The 20,041-nt window shown below is 36.0% G+C and overlaps 2 protein-coding genes across 4 annotated transcripts in view; both read right to left on the bottom strand.

Moving 5' to 3' along the window:
• Window positions 1–20,041, bottom strand: part of LOC134841198 (intersectin-1-like) — a 333,033-nt gene that overhangs the window by 34,403 nt on the left and 278,589 nt on the right. For all 3 annotated transcript variants that reach the window (XM_063857026.1, XM_063857027.1, XM_063857028.1), the window contains exons 2-3: window positions 5,109–5,322; window positions 3,468–3,694 (exon numbers count right to left, since the gene is read on the bottom strand). In XM_063857026.1, the coding sequence (XP_063713096.1) occupies window positions 3,468–3,694; window positions 5,109–5,311 (430 nt within the window). In that variant the 5' untranslated portion in view covers window positions 5,312–5,322. The remainder of the gene's footprint in view (window positions 1–3,467; window positions 3,695–5,108; window positions 5,323–20,041) is intronic.
• Window positions 7,122–8,932, bottom strand: LOC134841407 (dnaJ homolog subfamily C member 25-like). Its single transcript, XM_063857378.1, has 2 exons — window positions 8,319–8,932; window positions 7,122–8,157 (listed from the first exon to the last, which is right to left on the bottom strand). Exons 1-2 carry the CDS (start codon window positions 8,926–8,928, stop codon window positions 7,778–7,780), a joined length of 990 nt encoding a protein of 329 aa, XP_063713448.1. The 5' UTR covers window positions 8,929–8,932; the 3' UTR covers window positions 7,122–7,777.

The raw sequence follows: 20,041 nt of genomic DNA, 5'->3' as shown, positions 1-20,041 counted from the left end.
ATTTTTCGTCTAACTTCGAGCGAGTGAGCAGGCTTACATTAGCTTATTTATGCTTAACTTAAGACTTGAAAATTTAGTTTTTCTCTATTGAAATTAGTTTCTTTGTCTTCAAAAATTGTTTTCCAATTTGCATATTTTAAATGACTGACGAAAATGCCTAAGCTTTACTTTTTCGCGCAGCTTCCTATATCCCCAAGCCGAAAAAACGAAACTAATTGGAAACTATTTTGTTGTATTTATTTAAGACCGGTGGAAACATTCTGTGCTACTTGCACAGTAACCGATTATCCTTGTTTTTAATTGAAAAGTATTGATTAAAAAATTTTTCTTCAAAATCGGAATTACAATTCCTCTGAAAATCTTGTACCTCAATTCCGTCCACCAATGAAGCTTAAAAAATGACATTCAGAGACTTAGAAGAAAGCTGAACCTTCAAAATGAATCGGGCAACGGGAATTAAGCTGACAAGGTTACGGTCAGATTCTTATGCAGGTGCTTATGCTTCGTCTTATACAAGTGTAATGTTCTAACTTTCATATTCCAAATTTAAAATTTTTTCCTACATAGTTTTCGTTTACCTTTTTTTGAACGATGGCTATAGATGGTAACCTTGAATTAATAATCGAAAAAACGTGCGGAGCAGAACTTTGCATGAATCACATGCGATACAATAAAACATGCCAGTGCTCAGGCGTAACAAAACTAAATGCGAAGAGGCATGGTGGCTGAGAAGATTGTTTCATATCGTTTCCAGACTAGAAACAATCCAGTAGTTATCTACTACAGTTATAATGCAGAAAAACCATTTATCAAAGTCATACGAAGCGAACTACTTATCAAAAACGAAAAAATTGGATTTTAAAAATTGCAATTAGAGGAAATCATGGTTTCAAACTATTTGATTATGGCGAGTGTGAAAAGGGGCGAGTTATGAGTAAGACAAGAATTCAGAGACAAAACAAAAAACCTCATAAAGCCAATAGACTGTTAGAAAAGTGTCAACAAACTCTTAAAACCGCAAAAAATGATTGAATGTTTGAGAAAATTTTTCCGATTTGCAGAGAAAACAACAACAAGGAGAATCAAATTTAAGCGTGAACAAGACTTTTTCTGCAAAAAAACAAGGTGTTGAATTATCACTGAAGCTCACTAACACAAAAAATGCCAAAATCTTATATCAAAAAAATTCGTGCAAAACTTCTTTAAACTCACAGACCAATAGCTTAACCGGAAACCATCAAAAGGATTTTCAATTGCCTAAACCATCCGAGCTGTGGCAACCAAGCAAAAAAAAGCCATCATTTTTTTCAAGCGGAAAATTTTCAGGTTGCACAAAGAACACATCCTGGCCGAACTTGAACTCTCAACCTTTGTTATCAGTGGCATGCACGTTACATCTACACCAACTGTGCAGAATTAGAGCTCAACTTGAATTTATTATAAGTGAAGCTATCATGATTCAGTGATTCTGTAAGACAAACTGTAAACCTGAGAAAATTATATGTTCCGATTGGATAACTCTTGCTAATTCTAAGCATATTTATCATGAGTTTCATGTACAGTGCTGATTTAAATTAACCGGACAAAACACGTTAAACTTGAAATTTAAAACGCATTTTTCTCAAATTGGGTTGAGATTAGGTGGAAACTTCTAAAGACCTAAAATTTAAGCAGAATTAATATGGTGTAATTTGTTTTGCGAAACTCAGGCCAAAAATTTTACCCCAAAAATGGGTCATTTTGGCTTTTCTTACTTAATCAAAAATTACGCCAAAAAAACCCAGTCGATCAAAGAGATATTTATATCAAAGTGAGCCCCTTACGTAGTCCAACAAACTTTAATAACGGTATATTCTCCAAAACATTGTATAAGTTAATTTGTTTTTGTTTGATAGACAAAAAAGGTCGTTTTTACTATATAAATACCAACTTTTTATTTAAAAAGAATTTTAAACGGTACGGTTTGCAATTTTTTTTTGGAGAATATACCCTTCTTAAAGTTTTTTGGACTACATAAGGGGCTCACTTTGATATAAATATCTCTTTGATCGACTGGGTATTTTCGGCGTAATTTTTGATTAACTAAGAAAAGCCAAAATGACCCTTTTTTGGGGTAAAATTTTTGGCCTGAATTTCGCAAACCATATTAATTCTGTTTAAATTTTAGGCAAGTTTTGTCTTCATAAGTTTCCACCTAAACTCAACCCAATTTGAGAAAAATGCGTTTTAAATTTCAAGTTAAACGCGTTTTGTCCGGTTAATTTAAATCAGCACTGTATAACTTCATCTTCGCTGGAAATTTTGAATCTGACTTTTGTCCATACTTTCTAGGAAGGTATATAACGAGGCCAAATAGGGGGACTGTGCACTTGATAGGGGCTCCGTTTGGCGTGTGTAAGTCTTTGAAATATAGAGAAAAGTCTTTAAACGTGTTATTACAAAATTTCCGTGGATTCCGCTCAAATTTCTTCGGCACATTAACTGTGCCGCGGGTTCCCCAACGGGAAATTACAGCAAGCTGTTCTGGATTCCGCAAATGTTAAAGGATTCCGCTAAACTAAAACTAGTGTAACGCAAAACGGTTAAACAGGGGCACAATAGCGGTTCGCCGTGATGAGCTGTACAGCTCGTGTTAGTCCTTTCCCCCGTGGATAAATGATCTTAAATAAAAAAAATTATAATGTAATGTACATATATGTTAATGGGTTCCGTAAATTGTTTTAATTTCCAGTTCAAAACCTAAATTCCTGTTTTAAGTTTTAATCGGGATTCCACAAATTTCGCTGCTTTGACCAATTTTGAGCGATATACTTTTTTATATCGCTCAAAATATTACGAGGCCAAACTGTGTATTTTAAGAAATGTAAGCGGGTTCCGCGACAGACTGAAAACAGGATTGTCATTTAAGTTTTAATCGGGATTCCACAAATTTCGCTGCTTTGACCAATTTTGAGCGATATACTTTTTTATATCGCTCAAAATATTACGAGGCCAAACTGTGTATTTTAAGAAATGTAAGCGGGTTCCGCGACAGACTGAAAACAGGATTGTCATTTAAGTTTTAATCGGGATTCCACAAATTTCGCTGCTTTGAGCAATTTTGAGCGATATACTTTTTTTATGTCGTTCAGTATATTACGAGGCCAAACTGTGTATTTTAAGAATTGCAAGCGGGTTCCGCGACAGACTGAAAACAGGATTGTCATGGAATCCGCAACACGGCTAATTTTGATCTTTTTGCTGTTTTGGGTTCCACGAACAAATTGGGTTCCAGGAACCCAAAACAGCAAAAAGATCAAAATTAGCCGTGTTGCGGATTCCATGACAATCCTGTTTTCAGTCTGTCGCGGAACCCGCTTACAATTCTTAAAATACACAGTTTGGCCTCGTAATATACTTATTTATTATATTTAAATTCAAGTAAGCATTCAGTCTTCTTGCTTCGAAGCAACAATCTAGCGACTCACATGCGGATTGCGAGTTTTGCATCTGGCCAGGTGGGGGGCCTCCAGGAGCAGGAGTGGGTCCAGCTACTGGAGCAGACACAGTCGGTGGTGGGATGTTCATATTGATGACCTGTTGAGGCACAACTGGCGGTATAGTGTTTCCTCCGAGGACATGTTCTATGAGACACATGGCGATGGCGAACTCCCTGTTGTCTAGGCTGCCATCTTTCGTCAGATCAGACTTCTCCCTATAACCCATTAACACGTAATTATCCGCGAACGGACGAACACATAAAACTGCTAATCTACATACAGAGAACTGTCAATATGCCATCGACTGAAAATTATTCTCAAACTATAATTTATCAACTAACTGTTCCGACCACTGAAAGTGGGGAGAAACTTTGTATTCGGGTGTTCTAATACTTTTGTCGTTTACCACGCAAAATCAGGTATCGAAAAACTGTCGGAAGGGGCGAGTGATATATCACATTAAAGCCTTAGCTGCCGTGATTCGAACCCTATTCTTCCAGAAAAAAATCTCAATGGAGAAAAACGGGTTTAAAATTATTGATTTTCGGTCAAATTTCGAGAAAATAAGCAAGCGAGCAGGCCTATAATAAAAAAATAAGACGTAAAAATTTAGTTTTACTCCGGGAATATTAACTTTATATTCTTAAATAATGCTTTATATTGCTTATAAAGCTTCATTTAGCGCCTTCTTGACTCGAACTTTTTTCTATTAATTTTTTGATAAAATCTGTTGTCAAATAAGCGCACCGTACTCTTAATATTGAATGTACCTATTTTCTAGGCTTTCCTTTAAATCCGCTCCTAGCGAAAAGAATAACAAACATCACAATTTCCAAAAAATCATATATGTTTTGTTTTAATACTTTTTTGGTCGGAACTTTCGGCATTAATTACAGAGAAGCCAGTTATCGTTGTTATTTTCTAGTGGCTGTATTTTGTGGTCAGTTAAATAATGGCGCACCATCAAGAGACGAGAGCGGATCATGGCGGTCGGCGCTAGCGGGACATGACACATTTTTATCACCAGCTCTGGTTTAAGGCTTGTGAACATAGCACATGAAATTCTATAACAGAGATCTCTGATTCCAATGACATTTGATCCCTGCAGCAAGTATGCCGCATTATTAGCATAACATTAATAATTCAAGAAACTTTAGCTCAGGGGAAGGTAACTTGAAGACCTAAATCCCATAACCACGCCAAATCCCATGACCAAGATAAATACATCAAAATATGCCCTAAATCAGATTCAACAACAGATATCGAAGAAACAATGTTTTTTGATATCTCGATGCATAGCAGAAATACTAAAACGATGACAAACTTAGATTCGGGGAAGTACTTTTATACATCATGACTTATCGTGTCAATCTCATTTGGTGAAATATAATGATGCCCACTGCAATTAGCTTTCTTACATTCCAGAGGCTGGCGGTTCGAGAAGCACCAAATTCCGTGCTCACCCTTTCGGAATATTGTTAAAGACGACATTTCTTAGAAAAAAAGTATTACAAAAGTACCTTAACCAGGAACATAACAGCGGTTCTTCCTGCAAATCCCAAAGTCTCGTTCATTGTTACTGCGCGTGGTGGATAAAAACTTTTAGTTAAAATCACTTGATTTTCCTACCATATGACTCCTAGCACTTTAGGCTGCAGTCCTGACTTGAGGAAGACCTCTTTCATTTTGTCCCCTCCAACCAGCTGATTGGGGTGGGATCCAGGTGGCAGAAGACTCATGAACATTCGGTCGTATCTCTGTTTCTCCTCCCCATTAACCGACAGTCCAGAGGGTCCCTTGCGCGAGGGCACAAATGATATTGCGGAAGCCATAATCACTACCTGAAACAAATGAGTCACAGTAAATTCTCGGGTGCATCATTGCTAAGCATTTCTTTTTTGTGTCACTAGTATTCGGATGATTTTAGGAAAGTGGGATATCGAAAGAAAGCTCCAGAAAAAACATGAGTATGAGGCAAGTGTAAACACAGAGGCGAAATTGTGCCTCTCAGACACCAGCAAAAAGATAACAGACAACGCTTGTGAACAACGGTTTGTGTGGTTTCGCAAAAAAATCTATTTTACACAGAGGCGAAGCTTCGCTTCGCTAACACTTGCGAGAACACGATAAAAAGAAGCTCTATAATTTGCGATAGAAACAAGTAGAAATAAGCCTCGAATTAGTAAAAATTCAGCTACCTCACGGATTCGAACCTATAACCACTGAGACCAAGAACCTAGAGCTAACCATTCTCTCGCACTAACCAAGGACACTTAATTAATTACAAACACTAGCCACAAATAAAGCAGAGAACAGATGCTATGCAATTTCCAATGCTACAATGAAATTTTCAAATAAGTGAACACTTTTATTTTACAGTTAGGTTAGAAAAAAGGCTTGTAGTTATATGCCAATTTGACAATTGACAATCTTCTTAGACGACTTCAACTTTTCATATAGAATCAGTGAATCTCCGGGAGATTCTATCACGTGCAACCAACTAATTTATATTGAAACATTCAAATTCTAGAAAGGGTTTAAGTATAATACATAACAGAAAATCCAATAACCAATCAACACCGTTCGTTTTCTACATTTGTACTAATACATTAACGCTCGCAAGCTGGCTAGTGTAACCAAAAATATTTATAAATTCGAACAAAAGTAAAATTTCTGATATTTAAAAAAAAATCCCACATGCCATGTGAGAAAAGGCTATGTTTCTCGTCTAATTAAGGTTAGATAAAACCAAATAGCTTAGCTCAACTCAATTTGAAAAAATTTCAAGGCCTGATTAATTCGCCGCTTTTCTGCAACGCAACTTTTCCCAAACTGGCAACAAAAATCGTCGCAGGAAAAATTTTTTAATTTGACCTCAGGGCATCAATATCTTTCAAATGGTATAAAAATAGCACCAAAATTTCTTCATAACAATTGAATTTAATTTGAAGAAAAAAAATAGACCAAGTTCAAATTTTCTGTCACTCTCTTGGCAAGTCGGAGCAATCACAATAGCCCGTATTATTATCCTCAGTGTCGATTGTACTTAAACGCTACTACTTCTACTATATACTGGGATAAAACTGAATACAGGTATTGAACAGTAATGTGCGACTTTGTTATAGAATTAAACGTTAGTTTGTATATCTATTGAAAGCCGAATACTTCAAATTTCATCCATTTATTTGATCATGTGAAAACTATCAATAGATGTATTTAGAAAACTTCAGAGCAAATTCTTCTTGTAAGTCACCCAAGTACAAGCATGGAGTGCTTGAAGAGCCATTCTTCTCAATTACCAAATCTCTCAAATACAGTTCAACCTGTTCGTCTTGACGGGTATGTACGGTTTACTCGCAGTTCATTTGAGCTTGTCCCTCAAAGATTAGACCTAAAACTCGAATGAAAATGGAACAACTTGAAACGTTGAATTTATTAAGCATTTAGTTCTCGTATCAAATAAATTTCTTTGAGATTCATAACATTAACATTTAAAAATAAATAAAAATTCATACCTAAGAAAAAGGAACAAAAACACAAGTTACGCATCATAATATCTCGACATTGAACCATCTAGTTTGAACTCTTAAGCGAAATATTTTATTCATATCTAACGAAGTGAATAAATCGTTTCTATCCTTGTCACGGGAAATCTTCAAGATCCAAAAAGACGGTAACTTCGCTGGTACCAAAAAAATACTACAACCCACCTCCAGAGCACCACTAACCGAGCATTCACTCCATTCCAGCAAACCCCCACAATTCTAGTTGACGAATTTTTTCAAAGGCCCCCTTTGGTACTATTTAACGACACCCATTTTTGATGACCAACCTCAAACTGGTCCTAAAAAATTTAATTAAGATGAGGGAGAGCGCGCCAAAAAAACGTTATTTCCGATCGAAACTTTGCAAATAGTGCTTATTAACGTCGTTTTGGCCTGTTTTTGTTTTCTTACCGACCATAAAATCACGACCAACGCTTGCAAGGCAACCATCCGAGAAACTATATTACAAACCAAAATTCCTATTTTATGGAAAATATCGTGGTTATAGGAAGGAAGCGCCACGGATCCTGGAAGACAAAAATCACTTGAGATCTGCTCTATATGCGTCAGCCCTCCGTATGTTTTCTTTTCTTAACTTATTTTATAATTCTATCACCTAATTTTTTAGGCTATTTTGGATGTTTGCACGTAGACCAGTATAATATCTGATTATCAACTCGTAGGCACTTTTAAATAATACAATTTGATGAACGTTCAACTGATGCTATCAAGATTTCAGTTTTGAAGCGCTGTCTAATCTTCGAAGGTCATCCGACCTGTGCCATGGTTTTTCAGCCAGCGTTTGTATTTTTTTAGCTTAGCATTATTGGCCATTAGCAGCTTTTGCTCTTCTTCTTTCTCACGTTTATAGTCGTCGAAGGAATCCTTCTCCCATAGTTTCAAATCGAGGTACTCGTTAATCTGATGTGGTTCCAGGTAGTTGAACTGACTCTCTGAGAGCTTGAGATTCTTCCTGATTTTGTACAGCTTCTGCTCCCTGCCTAGGGGTTTCTTGAATATTGTGTGATTTACAAAATACAAGGTCAACCATTTGAGGTCTAATACCCGTTGGTAGGGCCACGTGAACAGCTGCACCCAAAGGATACAATAGATGTCTGGTTTGCTGTAGCCTCCTAAAATAAAAAAAGGAATATTAAGATATAGCTTACTAAATATCCAACTCTCTGAAATATCATGAAACCTATTTAGACAAGCGATCAAAATATCGATAATACTGAAAAACTTTTAGCTGACTTGTTTTTTTTGTTATAAATCATACATCCTTACTATTTACCTTGAATGTCCATGTTTTCAGCTACGATATCTCTGATGACCTGTTCCTTGAAGCTCTTCATTTCCTCTTTGACCCCTCTGTTGCCTTTGACCTTGTTCTTTCCCGTGTCAAACAGACCTCTATCTTGTGCGATCTCTATGGCCATGTTTCTATATTTAGCCACCGTCACCAGGTAACTAATAGCTTCGTGATATCGATACCAACATGCGTAATACTGTATTGCTGATATGACTGATATTGTCACTACTAACACTAATCTAACATCCACATTTGGCGCTTTTCTCCTGTAATACCTGTAGTAATGTCTGTAAATTTGGTCTGGATTATCAAGCATAGAATTATACTCAGTTCTTGTTTCTTCATCTTTAAGTGTCTCATAAGCTGTGGCTATTGTAATAAACTTATCGTGAGCTGTTGGGTCATCTTTATTTGAGTCCGGGTGGTACTCGCGAGCTAGCTTTCGGTATGCTTTCGTGATCTCGCGAGGTGTGGCGTCTCTCGTTACTCCCAGCACATCATAGCAGTTTTCTAGTCCGCAGTAGATGCCCTCAATAAGAGCCCAGGTGGGCTGAGCAAAAAGTGGGAGGAATAGGCTATATACAAGCAACATTCGATAAACTGAAAAAACAAACTTTCACTTTCACTGCATCCTTCGAGGAGTTTAGTTAATTGGAAAGCATTAACTTTGTTATTGGAAAGCCATTTAGTCGAAATTATTTAGTTCACAAAAAGAGACAAGAGCAGACGATTTCTTGGCAAGTAATTAGCACTAAGGTTTACACGCATCGCAGAAACAAGCGAAAAAACGGCAAAAAGTAGCTCTTAAATATGGGGGAAAATAAGCCTTGAAACAAACTTATGCTATCTGCTGGAATGAAACTTCGGACCTGTAAACTAGGAGATTTTTTTTACTGTCCCCGGTCCTAATCAATGCAGAACCAACCGAAGGTGAGGGGGATGTCTTCAATTTGGCCGCAGCCGGCCGCAGCTTGAGGCAGATGACACTGAGACCACTCCAACCATGACCGAAGAGGATTCGAACACACGTCACTCGTGCTGAGAGACGTTTGCCTTAATCAACTTGGCCACTAGGAGTCTCGTCTATGCACCTGCTCCACTGTCGCTGGAAAGTATACTAACACAAGTCGCCAATAAAGCAGGTATGAATGCTATCAAATTTCCAATGCTAAGCAGCAAAAGTACTACAAAAAAATTAGCATTTTTATTTGCTTTAGTAAAGTTTTCTAGTTCGCATCTGCAACAAAGGCGACTCAAAAATTACTAAGATATCGCTAAAATTGTGATAGAAGTTCAATTTGTGGTGCAGAGGTCAACCTCTTAAATTGTTTTAATTAAGTCTGACATTCGAAAAAAATTCAGACCATTTTTTTCTCGAAACAGCCAAATTTTCTGATTTACTGTGAGCTTGCCTGGTCGAAATACCCAAATTGAACAAAAATCACTAGCTAGTCCAAAGTTCCTTCCTTAACTTTGCGATAAAGTCGGAAAATCAGCGCTATTTTTGAAAATCTTTCGCTCTTTTTTCTCTCACATGACCTAAATTTTTCTGTCTGCATTAAAATCGGCCATATTCTGAAACTTTTTTTTACCGTTTAATTGAACAAATGCATTTTCATGTTGCTAACCCGCCTTTATAATTGTATTATATCAATCATGAGCAAACTTCAGGAGCGGATGGAGGCCTTCGAGGATCAACTCGGGATAGTAAGCCTAATAAAAGGCTTACAAAGTGAGTTGGACATATTAAATTCTGAATTGATTGAAAATTGAAACGTATTGCTTCTCTTGAAAAATACGTTGCGCAAATAGGTAAGACACATAGTGAAGACTTGGCATATGTTTGTACTGAAACGGAGGATCTGTGAAATCGAATAGTGAAAAATGGAATGTACAACAGTAAGGACACCGTTAACATTCCACCTGATTTACAAAATACTAGCGTGTAACGCACCTCCGGTGCTTCGAACTTTCAACAACAAAAATATATTCTTTAGGTGTACTCTGACAGCACCCAATTACAGGGTTCGTAATTACAAATTTTGCAAAATTTTCTATTCAAGTTTTTTACACAAATTTTGAAGAACCATAAAATTTTGTGAAGTTTTATTTAAATTCTTCGAAAATTTTAAAATGAACTAAAAAACGTCACATCTGCGAAAACAAAAGCAATTGAGCAGTCACATTGGACGCAAGATTTGCAGCTCCTGAGAGTAACTTGAAATTTTGTAAAGTTTTTCATTCATTTTTTAATTTAAATTTTGAAAAACCATAAAAATTTGTGACATTTTTTTGTATCTAAGTTTATAATGAATTAAGAAACGTTACATCTGGGAAAATGAAAGCAATTCAGCAGTCGCATTTGGACGCAAGATTTGCAACTCCAGAGAGTACTCTTACAGTACCTAACTACAACATTGAGAAATTCAAATTTTGAGAAACTTCACCTTAAGTTTTCTAAAAAAAAGTATTTTTTTTGAAAACCAGAAAAAAATTAACATCTCGAAAACTACCAAAACTTGAGCAGTCTTTTTTGATGACAATATTCAACATTTTTAAAAGTACACTACTACAGGATGGGAAATTTCACTTCAACGAATTGTTTTGTAATTTAAGTTTTCTGAAAATTTCCAAAAAAATCGTCGTATTTCTTGAACAAAAATGATTTGGACATTCATAATTGGAGGCCAAATTTGCAACCCCTGAGATTACTCTGACAGCCCCCCAACTACAGGTTAAGAATTTCGAACTTTGAAAAAAAAATTAATTTTCATGAAAATTTTTTTGAAAAAATCACAAAAAACGTCATATCTGGAAAATTGTAAGGTTTTGAGCAGTCCTATTTGGAGGCAAAAATCGAAACTCCAGAGAGTACTCTGACAGAGCCTTGATACAGAGATTATTATTTCAAGCTTTGTAAAAAAAAATTATACCTAAGTTTTTTGAAAAATTTTGAAAAAATCTTAAAATACGTCACATCTCGAAAACTACAAGAATTTGAGCAGCCATATTCAGAGGCAGGATTCGCAAGCCTCTATGAGCACCCTCACAGATTCCAATAACAGGATTGATATCTTCATAGTTTTGAACTTTTTTTAATATCCAAGTTTTTTTTGAAAATTTCGGAGAAAATCATAAAAAAACGTCATATCTCGCAAACTACAAGGATTTGAGCAGTCATATTGGGAGGCAAAATTTGCAGCTCCTGAGAGGACCCTGACAGAGCCTCACTGCAGAGATGATAATTTCAAGTTTTGCGGACCCAGCCCTAATTAATGGAGTAAGTGCTTTCATAAATGTCACATTTGAGTCTGAACTTATCGAAAACCTATTTTATACGATTTCCTTGCAAACCAATTCAAAACTGATGGGTACACAAGCTGAATCCTTAACAAGTTGAATCCAGTGAGGCAAAATATTTTAAGTTACCACTTGATAAACACCTGAAATTTCAAAATACCCGCTAAAATGTCTCTAACAGAATTTCAAGTTAATCGGATTTTTTCGTTTTTTCAAAAATCTATTTAGGCCACTCTCAGAAAGTAAATTCTAATCCTCAGACATTAAACCTATACAAGTATGGCATATTATTTATGGCTGTAACTTTACAAATGTGCTAGAACCAATATTTCTACAGCAAACGCGAGCTTTGCGTATAAATACAATCAAAAATTTACACCAGTTTTGAGCTTTACGCGAAGCAATTGTTGGAATATACCGCAAAACTTTATATCCCACATAATTTCAAACAGCCAACCGACAAAAACCAGAAAGAAGGAAACTGAAAACACTGATTTGTTTTTTTTGAATTTCGAAAAAATAAATGGCCTTAAAGCTCTTTGAGTTTGCAGAAAAATTTATGATGGACACTTTTTTGTTATAATTCACCCAATTTGAGAAAATTGGATCAATAGGCGAAACTTTTATTTCACTGGGAAATCTGATAATTACTTTCCATTTTCGAAATTAGAAGTCGAGCACGTTTTTCGTGCCCTTTACATTTATGCTGTTCGATAGCGGATTTTGCCTTCCTTTCAATAGAAAAAATGATCTGAACTGAAAAAGAAATCATAAGTCAAACTGCGAAAAAGTAAAATTCAGCCTGAACAAATTCAAAGACTTTTCCTGAAAAAAAACAAAGAAAAATCAGCAAGACCTTTAAGAGTTCATTACTCTTTAATGAACTCTTCACTTTAAAAAAAGTCATTACTCTTTAAAAAGTCTTTTGTCACTAGAACACCGAAATCAAATATGTAACCTACGTTATTCTGTGGAAATAAAGTCGGAAGAAAAAGGATAGCGCACAGAGCTCCTAGTGTTCAACAAACTAGGGGCTCAGCTGAAAGCTGAAATGACCTGTTTGATAATTTAAAAAAAAACAATTAAGTGCCGATAATCGGTTGAAATCAATTTGTTGGTCACCCTGTTGTGCATCTTTTTGCCAGAATTACCAATAAGTTCTGCCCGGTGAATGCGAAGAGGACCCGGATGCACTTCGTTCGCCATAAAAACACACTTCAAACAGTTGGAGCACACACAGTTTGGATGATGTGATGAAAAATCATACCAATATTCAAAACTGTAGAATGCAGGTTGCAGGTGCGCTTTGTCCGTCTTTAATCCCCTCGCTGTTCTAGAACAGTTTTTGACTACTAAAATTAAAGTATTTAGATGAATGAGTTAGTTCGGGATAGTTATGAAATGCACCGTTATTTATGATGTTTGTATATAAGACACCAAACGTTCACTGATGAGGTTAATACGTAGCTGTTCTTCTTTCAGACCCTTCGGTAATTGCCATTGCCGCGCAGAATTCCACAATTTCGGTTCACTGAGGAACAACTGCTCAAAACGTCTAACACGTATCAAGGCTGTATAAACTGCTTGAACCCCTGCTCCTTTCAAGGATCCAATGCATTAAGTTCCATCATGAGTGGATCCCTGCAGCTTGTGGAACGTTACAGCATCTCCATTCACTAAAGGGAACTGCCGCATGGTTGCTGTAAGGCGTCCATGAGTCCATGGAGCTGATTTCAGAATAGCTATCTCTTTTGAAACAACTCTAAGAGGCCAAACGTCGTCAGGAAGATCAAGAAGCTTAACAGTGGCGCGCGCTCGAATACTTTGTTGTGGTCAGTCTGATAAGGAGAAATTTTGGCATTTGGTGTGGTTCACGAACAGTGGGTGAAGTAGGGTCGTTCGGAACAAGAGGATATTCTTCGAACGTGGGGGTTATGGAGTCTTGCCAAACGTAGCCGCATACAACTCCAGTAGTCCCGTTACCCATTCCATGTGCAACATCACAATTAAGTGTTATCATCACATGCATGCCAAGATATATATACAGAATGGGGGGTTAAAAACTGCAGCTTGGAATCACAAGTTTTGTACAGATGGATGATTGCCTGATCTAATCTAGATTTATTTAAAGCCTTTTTGAACGTGAATTTAGCTTTAAATACCATCACTGTTTGAGATCTTGCACCTGCCACAGTGTGTGCCAATATCACGTGCTGACGAGCTGAGTTCGTACCATTTGCAGTGGGAAACCATGGCTCTGATTGAGGAACAGGTAAGCATCTTGAATTTAATTTGACTATAGATTCAAAAGAAGGCGGCGGAGAACGTAAATCATCAATTATAGAGTAAGCATTATCCAGCATTCTCATGTTGGTCTTAACGCAAATAGCTGCAGTAAACGTTTTTCTGTAAAATTCGTTGGTCACTTTGGAAGTTGATCGGCCTGAAAAAAAGTTTGTCTAATAAATATAGTGATGTTTAAAAACACATGATATGTTGCTGGTGAAGTGTCCCAAGTTTATTGTTACCCAAGATTGTTACCTGTTTGTGTAAAAAGTGCCGTGTCTTTAACAGGTTGTAGTTGTGTAAAATCTCCAATCAAGATGACACCAAGTCCTCCGAAGGGTGCAACATCACATCCGCTTACAAAGCGCAAACGCTGATCGATTACACTCAGTTCAGTAGTTCCAAGCATCGACATGTCATCAATAGTCAAAATTCGAAGAGAAAGGAATTGAGCCAAATCTAAACGGGTAGTCTTCGAGGAAATCGAAAAATTCCGAAAAACGGTCAAAAAACCGAAAAAATTACTTTTCCTAAGTCAATAGCTCTTCCCCTACACAAAATAGGGACCAGCCGCTCATGCAGGCGAGTTACCTGAAACCTGGTCTGTTGATTGATTCTTAATCCCAAATCTAAACGCGCAGTTTTCGAGGAAATCGAAAAATTCCGAAAAACGGCCAAAAAACCGAAAAAATGACTTTTCCTAATTCAATAGCTCTTTTTGTAAGCGAATTAGGGACCAGCCGCTTGTGCATGGGAGTTGCCTACAACCTGAGCAATGAATTGAACCCTTAATCCCAAATCTGGACGGGTAGTTTTTGTGGAAATCGAAAAAGTCTGAAAAAATGGACCAAAAAGTCAAAAAAGTGACTTTTATCAAGTCTATAGCCCTTCCCCTAGGCAAATTAGGGACCAACCGCTTGTGCAGGGGAATTTCTTACAACCTGTTCTGTCGAATAAACCCTTAATCCTAAATCTGGACGGGTAGTTTTTGAGGAAATCGAAAAAGTCCGAAAAAACAAGCAATAGTGAAAAAAGTGCTGAGTTGTGGGGCTTTTCTAAGACCGTAGGGAGCGGGATAAGGTACAATTCGACCTAGGGTTTATGCAGGCAGGTAGGTAAAAAGGTAATAAATCCATTGGTACCACATTTGTGAAAATCGGACGGGTAGTTTTTCGGGAAAGCGAATTTTCTATAAAAGCGTCTCAAAAAAAACCCGATCTCATCCTGCAAAAAAAAACGTTTTCATAATACCTGTTTAATAAATCAAACAGGAACTTCACAGAACAAAACTTTAACCGTTAGAGAAATCTTCGCCCTGTTTCAGATAAAAAAAATCAAAAAATTTTCGGACAACTATATAGAAGGTTCCGGCGATATGTTCGAAGTTTTCTTCACCTATATTACTCAGTGTCATTGAGAAATTAAAGTCATACTATTATGAATTTCGTGAATTCACTCTAAATTTTCTTCAACATTCATTTGCTGTCTGGTTTTTTGAATTCTTTCAATCTAACTTCCCCTTTTTTGGCAAAATACGGTTTCGTTATTCAGTTAATTTGAATATTTATTTCATTGAATTTTCAATTAACAGCAACTAATCTAATTTCAAACAGCATCTTGTGAAAATCAGCGTGTGAGTTATGGTTGTCAATTGTACATTTCTGAAAGGAAAGTATCCATCGCAGATAGATCTATCTGTATGCACGCTTGTTGTATTATAAACGACACTAACTATTTAATCATATATGAAAGATCAAAACAGATAAAGATCACCGGTAATCAAAATTGATTTTAAAAAAAAACGTTTCTGAAAGTCGAAGAATCACAAAGGCTTCTTTCAATGTTTTACATTATTTCACTGCTCGTTCATTTTTTTACATCAAGCATGTTGAAGCTCTCTTGGTGAAGTATCAACGAAACAGCTCAGTTTCTGATATCTGGATGGTACTCAAGCCTCGTTTTTTGTACTCCACACAGCAATTATTTACAATTTCATGCATAAATCAAAATGATCAAATACATCCAAAATCAAATGGTACAAAATCAAGCCTACGATGAATTGTTGAAAAAATCCAAAGGTCGATGACTCATCATTAGAAAACTTCAACGGCACTTGATAAGTTGATGGTGAGTGAAAGAAGCCAAAAAATCTCTCAAAGGTCGTTAATTAAAACCACGCAGAGCTTGACTACTTGTTCACAGTATTGAATTGTATTTCGACGAGTTATATACTAAACTACAACTATTAATGCACTGCTGTTTGTTGCATAATAAGAGTGCATTGCAAGCAAGATTAGAAATGATCATGTACATGTTGTATTTAGGTATTTCTTTCAAGCGAACCCGAAAGGAGTTAAAGATGGCATCTTGTACTGTTAAGACTTCTTGGGTTTGAGAGACCAGTTGCAAATGAAGGAGACTATTGCCTCATAGTATTTGCGAGTAGACTGGTGGGTTTTGAACCCAGGAACCAAGGCTAAGAACGAAACTAAAACAAAAACAGGTCTGCAGATGCACCCAAAGTACATAAATACACAAGGATAGCCGTCAGCTGTGAAAGTAGCACAGAACGTTCCGACCAACCTCCAAAAAATACATAAAACGCTTTTTTTTTCTTCAAATTAGTGTGAAAATTTGCGAGCTCTATGATAAACGGATCTGACGAAAACCAAAAATTAAAGCATATTCGACATTCATAGTTAAATAGGCAAATCTGGCAACGACTTAAGTCGAAAAATTACAAAAAACAAACAAACAAAACTAAATTTTTGTTTAATATTTTTTTGCAAAGTGTTTTGAAAATTTGAATTTTTTATTCCAAAGATGGCGCTACCAAAATTTCCATAAATCAATTTACTGGAGTTTGACTAAAGTTTCATGAGTTATTCTTCTATACTAAGACTGCTCGCTTGCTTCACTCTCTCGAAATTAGACTACCTCGACACTGGGAAAACTTTTTGAATTTTTTAAATATCATTCGAATCAGGGCTGAAAGGGATTTAATATGATATACACAAAGACGAGTTGCACTTGGCAAACACAAGCAATACAATAATGACAGATAACGCTACTGGGAAAAACGGAATGAGTAAAATTATGACGCATTAACTGTACCAGTCAATTTAAAAAAAAAATTTACCAACTAACATACATGCCTCAATTTAAAGCGGGTGCATTTTAGCTAGTATACGAAAAAGTTCATGAAAACATCCGACCCTGCCCAGGTTCGAACCCCCTTATTTTTTGCAAGTCTCGCTCACTACCTCTACACTAAAAACCCATGATACCATAAAGCTAAAGTGCTATTTGTAAAATAGTAGTCTGTATTAATATCTTTAGCATTGGCTGTACTTAATAGCTGGTATTGATCAAACTGAACACATTCAAAATGAACACAGTTTGTCGAAACAATATTTGCGTCGCAACAATATTTGCGATTTAAGTTGGAAAAAAAGAGTTCAAACTATAACACAAGCTTTGCTTGTGTAATAACTCCACATATTATGATAAAGTACATCAATTGTGGTAAACACTTGGTTAAAAAACAAAATAAGCTTTCTCGCTCACCTTATTCGCTCAAAATTAAATCAAAATTCAAAAAATTCAAACTGGTTTCTCTTGACACTGGGATAAATTTTTATGGGATAAATTTTACAATGTCGTTCGAATCACGACTGAAAGGACTTTAATGTGATTTATCGCTCGACCCATTCCGATGATTATTTGTGGTACCGGATTTCGCATTGAAAACAAAAAAAAAGCAAACACACCCGAAGTCAAAGTTCCTCTCTATGTCCAATGGTCGGAACAATAAAGGCAACAGGAGAAGTGTGTTCTCAAAAAACCAAAAGATCTCCCACCATGTTTTGTTTTCTAGCACTCAAGAATCTTTCATTTATCTTTTTTTTTAATAAAACTAACTAACCCAATTTGAGAAAACTGAATTAATATATATTCCTCTAGGAATTATATACAAAAAGCACACTTTTGCTTTTAAAAAATGACAAAAAAAAACACTTGATCTACGTGAAAATTACTTCATTTATCATTTAATCCTGACTACAACTTGAATATTCACGAAAATTTTAATTTACTTAGAGGCGAAGCTTCGCTTCGCAAACACTATCGAGAAGACGACAAAAAGCGGCTCTATAAAGTGCAATAATAAAAATTAGAAATAACCCTGACTATGAGATTCGAGCCTGCGACCTAGAGAATAAGAACCACACACACTAACCACTCAGCCATAGAGAGGAACTTTGACTTCGGGTGTGTTTGCTTTTTTTTGTTTTCAATGCGAAATCAGGTACCACAAATAATCATCGGAATGGGTCGAGCGATAAATCACATTAAAGTCCTTTCAGTCGTGATTCGAACGACATTGTAAAATTTATCCCATAAAAATTTAGCAGAGAACAGATGCTATGCAATTTCTAATGCTAGTGAAATTTCCAAATAAGTGAACACTTTTAATGAACACTTTTATTTGCGAGTTAGGTTAGAAAACAAAAGGTTCGTAATAATACACTAAGCTGATCGCAAGTGTAAATACTGATTAATAAAACTACTTACCGACGAAATACATCAAGAGTAAATTATGGACTTTGCACCCAATCCAGGCAAGTGACGAGAAAAATGCGAAACAGTAGACGAAGTGCTGAAACACAATAGTGATCAGATTAATACTCTTCGAATATGGATTTTGGTGTTCTAAAAAACTGTACCTTGTTCGGCTCTCTCTGACGATTCTCGGAAAGTTGTTGGTACATTCGCTTGAAAATGTGCCGAGCACGAACTATCTTTAAACAAATTCCGCGGAATTGTCCGTCGCATTGAGCTCTGATTAAAAAAAGTTGACACATTCAATGAGTATTTGATATTAAAAATGTTTCGGCTATTTACCTGTTGGCTCCATTTCTGAGCGAGTTAACGAAAGAAGTTCTAGCGACACAGTCGACAGCAACACACACTATACCTGCTGCAGAGATAAGCGTGATCATGCTCGGATCAAATGCCCACAATAATCTGAACATGGCAAAGAAGGAATAAAACAGTGGCTGGTTGCTGTTCAGTTATTTTCATATTAGGGGGTCCTTTGTAAAAGAAACATCTATTTGTGAACTATTTGATTTTTACTTGAATGATAAAGGAAGTCGTGGGGCATGTAGAGGAGGGGGCCTTTTCATTTTTCAACACAAGTTAGCTATTAGGAGCCTAATTAAAGTATAAAATAGTATGTCTTTCCGACATAAAAAAAACTTTAAAAAGTTATCTCAATGTCGAAAAACCTGTTCTTTGAGTTTTTTGAGTTTAAGCAGGCTTTTTGCAGTCCGGAAATTTTTATTCAAGCCCTTGAAAAATAAATTTACCTCAGTAAAAATAGTTTTGGAAGTTATTTTAACGCCATCTTGGGAACAAAAAACTTCAAAAAGTCAAAAAACTTTCTGCAACATTGATACGTCTTTGTTACTATGACCGTTGAATATGTCTACGTTTTACGCTTTGGTTCAGATCTTTTTATCATACCAACCTAAAAAACGAAAAAAAATGAAAAAAAAAAACAACCAACAGACAGTTAGAAAAGAGTCAATGAACGCAAGTAAACAGAAAAAAACTGACTTGTTTTTTGAAAAACTTTTAAGAAAAAATAAACATTTTCCAAAAAACTTTTAAGAAAAAATAAACTTTTAAGAAAAAAAACATTCAAATATCTTGAAACTTTCCTGAACAAAACTTGACCTAAAAAAGACTTTTTCCTGAAGAAACTGAGAGTTATTTAGCGAAGAAACACCAAGACCTATATAAGTGTACTGACTATATTCTTAGTCTTAGGCAATTTTTTTAAGCTATTATAATTACTGTATATTATAAAAAAAAATTTAAAGGTTAAAAAAAGTCTTCAAAAAAAAAGAAAACATCGTCCCTGGCGGAACAATCTCAAAATCTATCGCTGATTATCAAATACACAATCAAAGGGCCAAAAAGTCATGGCATATCCACACTTTCGCAAATAATCATTTTCTCACACATGCTTGACTAACAAATACTAATCAACGATCAATATGCCTTTTTTGACAAAATGTTACTCTTAACTATGCATGGCAATGTGCTCGCTCCAA

Source organism: Symsagittifera roscoffensis, chromosome 3 (assembly GCF_963678635.1).
Source record: "Symsagittifera roscoffensis chromosome 3, txSymRosc1.1, whole genome shotgun sequence".
Taxonomy (NCBI): domain Eukaryota; kingdom Metazoa; phylum Xenacoelomorpha; order Acoela; family Convolutidae; genus Symsagittifera; species Symsagittifera roscoffensis.
This window is presented reverse-complemented; position numbering and strand designations above follow the sequence as displayed.